At 39.3% G+C, this 13,513-nt stretch overlaps 1 protein-coding gene across 1 annotated transcript in view; it reads right to left on the reverse strand.

Annotated features, from left to right (window-relative positions):
• The window catches only part of LOC105452995, a 125,341-nt gene that overhangs the window by 43,540 nt on the left and 68,288 nt on the right, over positions 1 to 13,513 (reverse strand). The window contains exon 2 of the mRNA XM_011694630.1: positions 9,821 to 10,032. Coding sequence (XP_011692932.1) covers positions 9,821 to 10,032 — 212 coding nt within the window. The remainder of the gene's footprint in view (positions 1 to 9,820; positions 10,033 to 13,513) is intronic.

The following is a 13,513-nucleotide window of genomic DNA, read 5'->3' on the forward strand; positions in this document are numbered from 1 at the left end:
GGGGGGGGGGGGTGTTCCGCCCGAAGGATATTGCGGATAAATAATCTATTTAAATCTAACATAAGTTTAAAAATATTAAGAAAGTCAACTCTCAGTTCTGCTTCCTAGCGCGAAGAAGAGGAAAAAGCAGAAAGAAAGGGCGAAAAACTCCGAATACAAATCCTATATTGAAGTTTATTTAAAATCAGAGCAGTCTTTCTCGGAAAAAAAAACCCACGTTCTACACGAACTTTCGAATCTTCATTCCAAGTTGAAATAGAAAATGGGCTTTTAATGCTTCGGATTTAAGCTGTGAATCCGTGAAACCGTATATGCAGTCGCGTATTTCTCTTAACAATGACTAATTCCCAATGCAACGTGACTTGTAATTCTCAGGTCGTACGTTAGTTAGTCTTGAACAGTGATCGATAACACGTTCGGGATGCCTATAGCCAACGGCGGTCTCGCAAAAAAAAAGCTTTGCTCTCATCACGGGGAACGATCTCGCACGAAAGCGACGTAATACAGTTATGGTCTGTAACGTATAACGTTGAGTACGTGAACAGGTTTCATCACTCATGCTTCTCTCTCTCTCCCTCTCTCTTCCTGCCTCTCTCTCTCTCTCTCTCTCTCTCTCTCTTTCACCAAGTCAATCCCATGTTCTCTCACACAGGCGCACAATCACAGGCAATCCTTCATCCTTTCCTTTCCGTCTGCCCATCTCCATATCACATCGTGAAAAACGAGTTGCCGGCTGAAAACCTGCCGGCCGATGCGACGCGACGTTAAATTAATTTGTACCCTCTCCCCCTCTTTCAACCATGAAAAAAAAAACAAGAATTTTGCCGTTTTGTCAACGACAGCGGTCCGGCGCTGCTATCGCTGCATTAATTGCTGTGACGCGCTGAATTCGGTAACGCCCGGCAGTCTGCCGAGTGCGATTTACCGCTACGGGATTGCGGAAACGCGACTGCGGCAGCGAATCGCCGGCCGTTCGAGGGAACGAAGGACGGAAGGGGTGCGAGCGGGAGTCTGGGAAAACGGGAAGCTGGCCACGCGGAGTTCGGGGAAGTAAAGCCCCGGTTTCGCGCTGAATAAATAAAGACAAAACTTACTGAGTGTAAGCCTCGTTCGCGCGACGTTCCACGCGTGTTGAGAAGTCACGGCGAAAAAGAGACGCCCAGGAAGAAGAGGAAGGGGGAAAACGGGCACGCGGGAGCGGACGGGCGGGAGCAGCGAGGCGCGAGTCCCTGTCGGGCGCAAAACTTCGACTTGGAAATTAGTTGCGTCGCCTTTCCCAATTATTCTGCGCTCGGCGGAAATTTTAATTCCACTTTAATATTGCAACAGAGAACACCCTTCACAGCCTTCTCTCTCTCTCTTCCTCCCTTGGTAAGTTCGGTGCGCATGGTGAAGATATTTATTCTGCCCGTTTTGTTCTGTAGTTATTCTATTATTTCTCTGTCCACTGATAACTAATTTAAAGACTCATCGAATAATAATACAATCTGCAATTTTTTTTATAAGAAATTAAAGAGAAAGAGAGAGAGAGAGAGAGACTGATCCATATTTAATTTTAATTTACATTGATTGCGTTAAAATGAAGGACATATAACAGGATTCATCTTCAATTTTCAATCCGCTAGTTACATGCAAAAATATACAAACAAAATACACTCGCATATCTCCCGCTTCGTATACACGCCATTTTTTCCAACGTTTCTTCAGTTTCCTTTGAAATGATTATCAAGATCAAATGATTCATTTGAAAAGGACACATGAGAAATTCGCAGGAGAAGGGTTATCGCCGGAAAGCCACACTCGACTTCCATCGAGTACGTCCTCCGTTGGCGTCACGTTAATTCTGGCAAGTGTTCCGATCTGTGACGTTAGTCCGTAGCAAGGTGCCTTTCCCAAAACGTTTGATCAAAGTTTCGAACGGGGCGCTCTACAGGGGCACTCGAGCCAAGAACTTTCGATTGGATCCCATCAAAAGATATATTCGATATATCAGATACCTTCCGCGAAATCTGAGACAGTATCTGAAGGGAGAGACGGTTACTTATTTCACGTCCGTTCACCTACTTTACAATGGCTGACCCACTTAACTTGATCCGCAAGTTCTTCCTTCCCCTTGCGCGAAAACTCGCAATATTACGTCGGCTCTCTGCCAAGGCGAGAAAACTGTTTTACCTTTTCGTTACCCGTACGTTCCATTAGCGCGTCGCCTGCCGGAGATGTTGTTTTATTGACTTTATTAAGCATCGCGCAATATAAACGAATAATCCAATCAAAAGTTTTTCTGCTCAATTTCCTATGTACGCGCTGGCCCCGCCAAACTCGAAAATCCTTTCGAGATACGCCACATAGGATACGATCGTTCTAAGTCGCTCGTATATAGATATACAGGTCGATTTTCAGCTTACGTTCTCAGCCAAATTGCTCCCTTGTGGGAGAGTGCTTACTGTATCGCGACCGAGCACGCGAGATTTCTTTGTCCGCTCGAATTAAATGTAGAAACGGGTTGAAGCTGAATCCGCTTTTCGCTACCGTGCTCATTAAATCTAAAGCTAACGCGAGTTCCACATGCACGGTTGCGTTCGACCGCGATGTTCGTCATTCCACGAGCGAAGCTGAAAAAAAAATATAATCGAATTAATGAGATACGACAATCTCTCGTGCTTTCTTCAATTCGTCCGAGAGCACGGTCGACATTTTCTGAGAAGGAAAACATTCAGTATTCTCGACGGCCTCGTAATTCTCCTGAGGCAATGAAAAATTCTACAAATTACCCTTCGCTTACTTCCTCACTTGTTTAAAGTGCTACGGTAAAATATTGAACACTATATATACATTCTATTCGGGGACATTCTTCAGATCACTTTGTATGCGAAACCGATCAGTTTGTATATAGTTAAAAAAAATGGAAGAATTTTCTCTCGTGTCTTTTTGCCATAAATACCATATGCATGTAATATTAGCAATCAATTTTTACAGTATCTGCGCTGCAACGAGTTAAAAGCCCATCATAAATTTAACGGATGTTATCTAGTCTCAGGGTTCAACGCTGGGAGACTCGAACTTCCATTTTATTTATGTCCTCCCGAAGAGGGTGGGTATATCGAGTTTCGAGACGAAAAATATCGTCTCTGTTTACCCACATATAATGTATTAAGAAAATACCAGAGGGCAGCTATCTCACATGTCACACGACCAAGTTCTCATTCTGTTTGTCGAGTGTTTGCTTCTCGCTGCTTTCTGGAGAAGTCAACGCGGAATGAAGGTACACCTGCGAGGTAAGGCGCGGAAAGGCGAGAAACGCAAGACACGCTGAATTCTCGCTCGTTCACCTCCGCCGCGCGACGTACACACCTCTACAGTCGTGACGGTGTTAATGACTAACATTCCATTATCTATATTTACGCTTCGACATTTTCCGCCTCTTGGATATTATATACATCGGTAAAGTGAAAATGCGAAATTTATTGGAAAAGGCATCGAATAATCTGAGAGAAAATTGAAAATGTCTTATTTGAGTTGTAGTCATTTAATTGCTGAGAGAAAGAGCGAGACAGCCGAAACATAAATTTCTGTAATACGAGAAATAATCGAGGATATTATCGAATAACTCGAGAGAAAATTGAAAACGTCTCTCGTTCGAGCCTCGTCTATTCAATTGCAATTGCTGAAATTCGAGAAATTAGGACGTCAGAGGTGAGACATCCTTAAAAACTGGAAATAATAGTCCGGCTCGTGATATTTTCCAGCGGGAACAGAGATACCGTCGACGCTGGCAATGAACTCTACTACATTCGTACTTAACATGTCGAGAAATGAGAAATTTTCTATGCAAATACGACACGCTTGCCAGATGTTCGTAGAGGGCCGCTTTGTCGAGAACGATTGTACGACTCTGAGAATACAGTGCTTATTTTCGTTCTAGAATGAAGTAACACTCATTGTCGGTTCGCTTTTCTACTTTAGATTCTTTAGAGGCACAAAGCGCGTAACTTTCAAAATAAATTTCACGAAATTCAATTCAAAGAATTTGTTTCATCAGGAAATCGTAAAATTAAGGGAAAGAGGGAGATTATAACGAGAGAAAAAGAGAGTACTAAAGAGACAGTAATAAATAAGAACAGGTTAATTTTTCTTTCATCATTGATAATATTTTTTTATATTCTTGGTGATCGCGCGAAAAAGAAGAAATACGAATAATTTAATATATAAAAGAAAAAATAAGATACGTTCACGATAATTTCAAAATAATATATAACGCGCGACTTTGTCAGAGGGGAGGTTAAAAACGGTAACACATTTAAACGGTCTGAAAATTCCGCTTCTACGGAAATAAGGAAATTACGTGGAACACGTGATGAAGCATTTACGTTACCGGTTGACAGTGAAAAATACTCAACGATGCTCTCACTCCGGTTTCCTGGATAATCACGGAGCTCGTACACGCTTCTTCCAACGAACTTTCCGCAATTATAGTAGTGTACCAGTGTTGATCACGTAATCTAACGAGTACTTGGGTTTTGATTAAAAATCACCGCCGGCATGCTCCTGACGTTCTCCCAGGCGGAAAGTGCACGACATTCGTAGCGAGATGGTTACACAGATTTACTTGAGATGCACGAGCGCACTCGACTTACAATCTTCCACGCTTCAATTAAAAAGTAAATAACTTCGAGTCGCGGTATCGTACGACAATTGGAATGGTCACAGTGTAATGCAAATCTAACGAATCCGATAGCTTTCTTTCAGGACATCGCAAGAGATTTATATATCGTTCTTTACATTACATTATTACACAGTAATTCAATTTATGCTAATAACGAAATTGTAAGAGGTACATTTAAAAAAAGGATAAAAAAAGGTATGCATTTCTGAGTCAAGATCTATCATCATTATCGCGCGAATATCGCTTCAATCTCTTTATATAAGCTTCGTCCTCATTGAAAGTAGATTTGCTCATTGAAATACGTCTTTCCTCGGGAGGAAAAAATCCAGCCTCGCGACAAAGACTGTTTCCCTCGATATCTCCGCGAGAAGCGGCATTACGATGCCCCGTCGCGATCGCGGCGACAAGCTGGAGATACTGCCTCGAGACATAATTCCAAGGCGGAAGAAAATCTCTCACGTTTTGCATCCAAGCGAAAAGCGGGTCGCGTCTCCGTCGAACGTGAGAGCTGTAATTGGCCCGAGAGTAATAATCCACGCCGGGGAGACCGCCGGGATCGGCGTTATTAGAGCCGCACTAACGTCATTAGGGTAAACTTCGTCAGCGTATCGATATACGAAAACGTTATCGTATTGTGGGCTTCAGTAAACAGCGTATAAATCGTTGTATATCTCTCAGTTTCGCTCTCCATTCTTTTAATTCCAATTAATTATGCAATTAATTCTGAGCCGGTAGTGCAACACGAAAGGCTAAAATTGATCAATTTGCAATAATGAAGTAATGCCAATGCGAAAATTTCTTTCAATTTATTTGATCATTTTGATTTAACTATCAATATTTTTCAATATCTTCCAATATTTATATTTAGAATTTTGTATCATTCGAAACTCTCAAAAAATTTGGAAATATAGAAATTATATGATTGATAATAATACTGCCACTCTGATTTTTAAAATTAAGATCATTGAAATTAAGATCAATATATACAACTTTTGACTCGATAAATGTATATGCATTTCCAAGTACCTGTAGGCAAGATCTCGCGATTTTCAGATTTTTTTCCGATTTATTTAAGCGCGATATCCAGCTTAACGACGTCCTTTGCCCATCCATGATTGATGAAGTAAACTGAGAAGTTTTTTCGCAAAATTTCTCCCTACTCGGATTTACCACGCGCGGATTATATTTCCTCGCGTTTACTTACGTGCAAGATTTCACCCGAGTTATCATTCCCATTATCGCTTTCACCGCGAAACGACCGTTGCACGAGGTAGAAATATCGCGGTCGTTGGATTCTACTTTGTGAAAAAGCTTCGGCGCGATCAACCGAGTGTATAAGAAGGAGATTAAGCCTCGCCTCGGTCCTTTCGAACTTCGAGAGCAAACTTTAATGGAGTCCGCAATTGAGAGCTTAAACATTTCGTTGCAAGAAGCACGGTGAATTGAGAGGTGTTAGGTTCGCGATGAGCCTTAAACTTCTCTTTTATCCCGCTTTGATACGTACCGATATATTTTCCATTTGACTGGCGTGAAATCCTTCGTTGCGGGGGATGACTGAATTTTTCATTAGACTAACATAAAATTTATGAGAAAAACATTGAAAAGAGGAAAATAAAAAATTTTTTCTTTGAAAAATAGAGAGAAAGAGAGAGAGAGAGAGAAAGAGAGAGATAAAAGAGGATCTCTAGAATAAAATGTAAATATAAAAAATAAATTGAACTAAATTTTAATAAATATAGTAAGAATAAATAATAGTAAGAATAAAATATAGTAATAATATAATATAATAAATATAGTAAGAATAAAAATAGTACAATGTAAAATTAGTATGATTAACTCTTCTTGCGACCAAAAACATTATGTTATTCTTTATCAACTCAACTTGTTGTTAATTTAGCCGCATTTCGTGCACATTCCTTTAATTTATAATCAGATAAAGCGCGCATGTATTTTATGCAAAACGTACGATTGTATCTATCTAGGTTTTCCATTATGTTACGGAAAATACGGATGATTTAAATGACTCATTTAAATAAAATACTTACTATCTAATATGCACGACCGCAAGGACTTGAAAGTTTCTATTTGCATTAAAAATTTTACATTACCTAGTGATTTACAATGTACAAAAATTTTTTATTTCCCGCAGCGCCTCGCTTCTCGGTAAAATTTCCGATTCTTTACACGGTGCGAGAGGAATTGAACTTTTGAAGTTCTCGGCCATCGCATCGTAGTCCTATCAACTTCAATATTTTTCCCGCGTATATTCAGATATCGGATAATCTTGTTACGTGCCGCCCGCACGATCATGGGTAAAAAAGTCATTATTTGTGACAAACACCCGGTTAAAGCAAAGTGTATATGCTGTATACACAGTAAATATTTCACATTGGGAATTAGTGTATTCGTCGGGTGCGCGTGTGGTTATGAGGGACGACGGGGGAGGAAATGCTATACGTATATATTTAAATGTTGCAGCACGAGAGGGTGGCTCTCACTCGCAAATTCATCATCGCCCGATTAAAGTTCCATCCATTATGAAATCGCAAAATGTTCCGCCTGAAATTTACCTCCGCGCCGTATTGAAAGCGCATTTTCGATGCATGTGACGTGCGTGCCGAAATGCGCGTTGCGACACGAAAATCGAATAATGAGACCGCGCCGCTATTAGCTTAAAGTGATTTGAGTTACTGCAATTTGCGTCGTAAAGAATATTTTGTAAATCAATAGCTCTAAACGCGAGATGTGCTACTCTGCGAGTGTAACTTACCGCAGTTGAAGAGAGGGAGAGACGAGCGGTAATTAATAAAACGCTTTGTTTGATGTTTATAAATTAAACGTGAGATACACGCGGGATTTCATTTCGCTAATATCATTGTATCGACAGCTATTTGGAAGCTGGTATGCGTCTACGGTGCATTGCAACTTCACGTTTCGCCGTCTCGACAAATGTGGGATAGAATAATGCGGCGAGATTTGTTGAAATATTCGATACGTTTTGTTAAATATTCGATACGTTTCAAGTATCCGCGCATGAAAATGCGAGGTAGATTTTCACTATTTAACTCGCGACATTTATAGCTTTGATCTCCGCGATTCCAATTGAGGCGGAAAAGCAGGATATTAATCTTGAATATCTGCAGTAAATACAAGCTTTGTCGAAAGCGTGACATTGTGTAAAAGAAAACCTTATGATTAAACAAATTTGTAAGGACTTTAATTACGTATCGTGTTTAAATGGGAGACTATTTTTTTACTGACTAAAGTAGCGGAAGGTTTATCAGAGTAAGTTTATATCGTGGAGTCTAAAAGGCGCATAATCCCCTGGAATATCCTAAATATCGTATATCGCTACGTACACAGACTGCCGTATTTATCGTTTAGATATTAATGCGCGTTGAAAGCAAAATCATTAGCGGCACTTAAAGCACTCTCCCGACAAACGGGATCAAACGCAAGCTAAAGTATCGAATTAAATTTTCAATGTATTGCAGTTTGCACCAGGCACAGACGTCGCAGAAGAAGTCACAGCCACAACTGATTATTGTCACGATCGCAACGAAATTCGAGGCAATAATTAGTAATGAAATTACTTAAATACGACGACATTTAGCGTGTTCTCCTGCATTTTCGGTATCGCGCGAATTATCTCGTGTTTTGTGTCGACGCGACACGCGTAAGGACACCAAGAGACAGACCAGTTCCGAGATTATATACAGCGTGATGCTGTTAACTGGAACGGACGTCGCTCTTTTCTGAGTAGAGAGGAAAATGTCGAGGAAAATGGATAAAAGAGATTCTTGTATATGGTTCAGCGTTATCTAATTTCCTACGAACCTATCTCCTTCGCGGAGAGATGCACCTGCAATATTTTTCTCTCTTTACCATTTCTCTCCTCGCAGTTCACGTAAAAAGCAGCAACAGCAGCAGCAGTACAACAGCACTTCGTCTCAATTTCCAAAACTTCCCTCTATACGCGAGCACACGTCAAAATTATAGAAATTGATTGGATCTCCTTGATTGGACACCTAAATTAGTGCGGCTGATTGATGCGCTTAAATTAATACGCAATTAATCAATTGCACAAAGGGACGAGAAGTATAGAGTTTTGTCCCCCTAAATGAGAAGTATAAGGTATATAGTCATATCTCCGAGCAAATGCGCGTGTGTGGTGCATAGGCAAATTTCCGTGTTCCTCTCAATCGCGTTTCCTAAATTGCAGCAATATTATAACAGTCAATATTCATCGCGCAACGTGTGCGTTATGCATTTCTCAATTGCGCAAATTGTTTCGGTTTTAATGCAGCTGCCACGCGAAAGAAGAATAAAAAATGTTGTCGAACAGAAGCGCAGATAGCTGTATTTATTCTATAAACTTTGATATCATGTCGGATTGCATGACGTGCAAAATATAATTACGAGTTTAATCGCACGTAACTGAACACACGCGTTAACGAGTTCGTGTTTAATGAGCTTAACGTTAAATTGTTAACCGATATGTCGGACGTGGAAACGGCATTCATAGAAAATTGTAGGGAAGGACAATCGCTAGTTTCCGCACTAGCAATCTCTTAATTACAGTAATTTTAACCTGTGTTTACGTATTTATGTCTCGCAATCAGAAATTTTGATACGTAAATTTCATTTGAATAACGTGTAATTTATTTCTCATAATATAACAAAATACGATATATTTCAAAATATATTAATTATACACGGAAAGAACGATTTTGTTGAAAGGTTTAAAAATTTTCCTGAATAATAGATCTGAAAATTAATTCTCATTGAATCATCAAAAAATGTTTGTTAGAATGTTAAAAATGATAAACATTGCTATAAAGCGTTTTGATATTCTAGCAATTATTTTGACTTTCTAACAAAATTATTTTGATTATTGAACAAAAATTATTTTCAGATCTGAAGATCCAGCAAAATTGTTCTTTCCGTGTACATATATTTTAAATATATAGATGCACTTTGATTTAAAGAATTTTAATATTCGAACGCGTAACACGGAAACCTGCTCGTATCAGAAACCAAAAGGAGGATCAAGAAACTTAGTCTATTGCGCGAGATCGTCGGCTTTCGATCTGCGAAAATGCTAAGGGCTAACATCAGGAATGATCGGGATTTAAGGATGCGTCGAGTATGACTAACCTCGATCCTCCGTGGCCATTGGACCGCCTACCGCTGCTCTCCTCGTCATCGTCGTCTTCGTCGTCTCTCGAGGTAGCCAGCGATTGCGGAACCGAAGAAGGAGCGCTGCTGCCGGAATCGGGCCCGGGGCCCATCCTCGAACCGGAAGCACCGCTGCAAGATGGCACCAGACCACCCTCTCCCTGCCCTTCTTCCTTCTCCGCCCGATCCACCTGTAATTTTATAACCGTCCGAAATTATTGTAAAAATATCGTCACTGCAGCGTACTGGGCATAAATCGACGCCCCGATTACGGGTAGGCAGCACGGTCGCCTGCACCTCTCCGGTTTTCGCCCGGCTTTTTCGACGAATTTCCGGCTGTCCGGCACACGAAAATAATCTCCGGGCGAGCGCTTTTCAATTTTCTCAACCTTCTTTTTGGGAAAACACAATGATTTTTCTTGGGTTTTTCATTTTCCAATGAAAAAATCTCCGGCAGAAAAGTCAATTTTGATGATCTTTTTAAGAATCTTTAGTAGCATGGTTAAAATTAATGATCTTTTAGCAGAACACTAATACATGTCCGGCACAATACTCCTTAAAAGGCAACCGTGATATAGGCAGTAGATTTAATTTCATTTTCTTTAGTCGAACAAGTTATTTCAATTTGTACTTTGTGTAAGTTTAATTTTGCAAAAATCTTAACTCAATATTGAATAACATTACATTTTATTTAATCAGTCCATTAAGAGATTGAGCGAAGGTATTATAAACTTTTGAATTAACCTACGCAAACAACTGATTCGCGTGACATTTCGTGCATCAAAAAACGCGGCAAGAACGCGGCGGATTTTTTCACCGTGTCGCCCACACACGGGTGATCGAGAGAGATCATTGGCTTAGTAACATAAAAGGCCATAAATATCGCAAACGCCGGCGTTCAATAACACGCGATATTTGATCGTAAAGCCAGAAAGCCATTACCATTTAAAAGGGAATTTTCTTTATACCTTCCGGCGTCGTTTTACAATACAAAAATGGCTAGACCAGGAAGCTACACATCGTTAGCGATACTGCAATGCTCTGCTTCGATATGTGTATATACGAGAAACGCTTCGATATATTTTTATTCCAAATGTTTCGTACCCCGTACAGATCCGCGCGCTTAAATCAATATTCTATTCTACCGCGTTGGAGGACCGATCACGTGCCTAGGAGCTCATCAAGCCGTATCCGGAGCAAGCAAACAAGTGCGAACAAATACGGATAAACAACTTGCCTCAGTGAGTGCAAACGGCCCGCGCGGCGGCGTCGCGAGTACTTATATTTGTTCGCGCACGTTTGTTCAGTCTAGATACGACTTGAATCATTGATCGGAAGGCATGCTCTCGTCCTTCGTCCTGTGATCGTACGTGCACGAAAAGCTACCTCAACTATCAGCGCTCTTTTGGTATTTTGAAGGCGAAACGGAACGTCATATCTGATCGCATGTATGTAGGACGAGGCTGCCGAAATTCTAAGCATTTTCCGGCTGTTTTTCGTCCCTGTAACCATCGAAGATCGATATAGAAATCAAAAGGCCAAACTGCGATCAGGGATTTTCGATAGAAAGTCGTAAAAGTTACATGATGGGTTGCCTTGGTCCGGAGAGTGGAAAACAGAACAGAGTTGATACGTAACGTAATCTACTTACTGTACCGGATACTTTTAATTAGCTCTGACAGAGAATAGTAGTGGGAAAACAGGAAGCAAAACAAAATGAACAGGGTGCTTCTACTATAAATTTAAACTTGCAAGCGTAACTCTCTGGCTAATTTAAAACCAATTTTTTTGTTTAACAGAAGTTTATCACGATGCTACCATTTTTCATAATTTTTTATTTTTTGGTATTAGAATTTGACACAGAACTTCAAATTAAAATTCTTTCAAAATAATATCTGTCTTTAATAAAAGAAAGTGTCTATTGATGATCATAAAACAAGATGGACGAGTAAAGTTTTGCCAGTAATTTTTCTATTGAAGCTTGACTTACAAAAAGTTTTTCAGTTGCGATAGTTCTGCAAAAAAAAAGCCACCCTAATATTTTCAACAAAAAAGATTTTCCAACTATGTTAAATAATCTCTCTTATAATTAAGAACGCGAGCTGTAGTACATTCTGGATATTCCACAATTCTATGTGAGAACGAGAGAAAATGCGTAATTGCATGACAAAGGATGCGAAAGTTGTTTACATCCAAAGCTAGAGGCGATGCAAAACGCAGTCGTGAACTCGCCGTCGGAGATTACAAACTTTAATTAACGAGATGTTATATTGTTCAGCCTTTAATAAATGATGTTTTCCTTAACCAGTAAATTCTACAACGATTTTTCTCAATTTCGATTCTCACACGAGAGAGCGCGATTATTTTAAAATATATCTTCGATATTTCTATAATTCATATTTTATGTCTTTAAGATATTTTATATTCTGACAATTTATGTTTTTAAAGGATATTAATATTGCCGCGAGTGAGATATATTCGCCGACACGCTCATAAATTTTCGAGCAACGCACACAATCGAATCAACATGCACAGTTCAGGAAACAGATTTATCTCTCGATACCATTACAGCTGGTTAGAACCTGCGTTTCATTTTAGAATCCACCTCGCAGTTAAATCCCTCTGTTTCGTTACGGATCAAAGCGTCAGCGGCTTAAAACTAACTGACCGAGATGGAAAATACATCGCGTCCCTCGGAGAAAATATCTTATTTGCTGCAGTTCGGGGGAGTATTTATTGGAATATGACGAGCAATGTCTTTGTTTACAAGATTAATAAAAGCTATTGTTTCTTTTACGTTTCTCCTTCCGCGAATTGCACGTCGCTACTCGTAAAGGTGCCTCGATTACAATGCAATCTTTTCCATTCTTATCCGCTAAAATGCGAGAAAAGGTTTTTCTTTTTTTCTTTCTCACAAACGCAAGCGAGTCGGGCGCGTTAAAACACGAATTATATCCGTTTGTACATTCGAAAGAGTCGCGCGCACGACGAGTGTTAAATGTGTTGAAAGAAAAGCGATACGCAGATGATTATTCCCCTCTCCCTCCCCCCACCTTCCTTCGGTGTTTATATAATATCTGTATATATGAAAACAAGCACAGTAGATAGTTTATTCATATACGTCTATATAGGACAAAGATGTATACGCATATATATATATACAGAAAGAACAATTTTGTCGAAAGGTCTAAAAATTTTGCTGAAAGCAGATCTGAAAATAATTTTTTGTTGAATCATCAAAATAATTTGTTGGAATGTTAAAACTAATAAGCATTGCTATAAAATGTTTTGATATTCTAGCAATCATTTTGACTTTCGCATAGAATTATTTTGATTATTGAACAAAAATTATTTTCAGATTTGGATTCAGCAAAATTGTTCTTTCCGTGTATAGATAAAAGAATTTGCATAAAAAAATATATACACGGAAAGAACAATTTTGCTGAATCCAGATCTGAAAATAATGTTTGTTCAATAATCGAAATAATTTTGTCTAAAAGTCAAAGTGATTGCTAGAAAATCAAAACGTTTTATAGCAATGTTTATCAGTTTTAACATTCCAACAAATTATTTTGATGATTCAACAAAAAATTATTTTCAGATCTGTTTTTAGTAAAATTTTTTAGATCTTTTTAACAAAATTGTTCTTTCCGTGTATACATATAAATTTGT

This window comes from Wasmannia auropunctata, unplaced genomic scaffold (genome assembly GCF_000956235.1).
Source record: "Wasmannia auropunctata unplaced genomic scaffold, wasmannia.A_1.0 LD336023.1, whole genome shotgun sequence".
Lineage (NCBI taxonomy): Eukaryota > Metazoa > Arthropoda > Insecta > Hymenoptera > Formicidae > Wasmannia > Wasmannia auropunctata.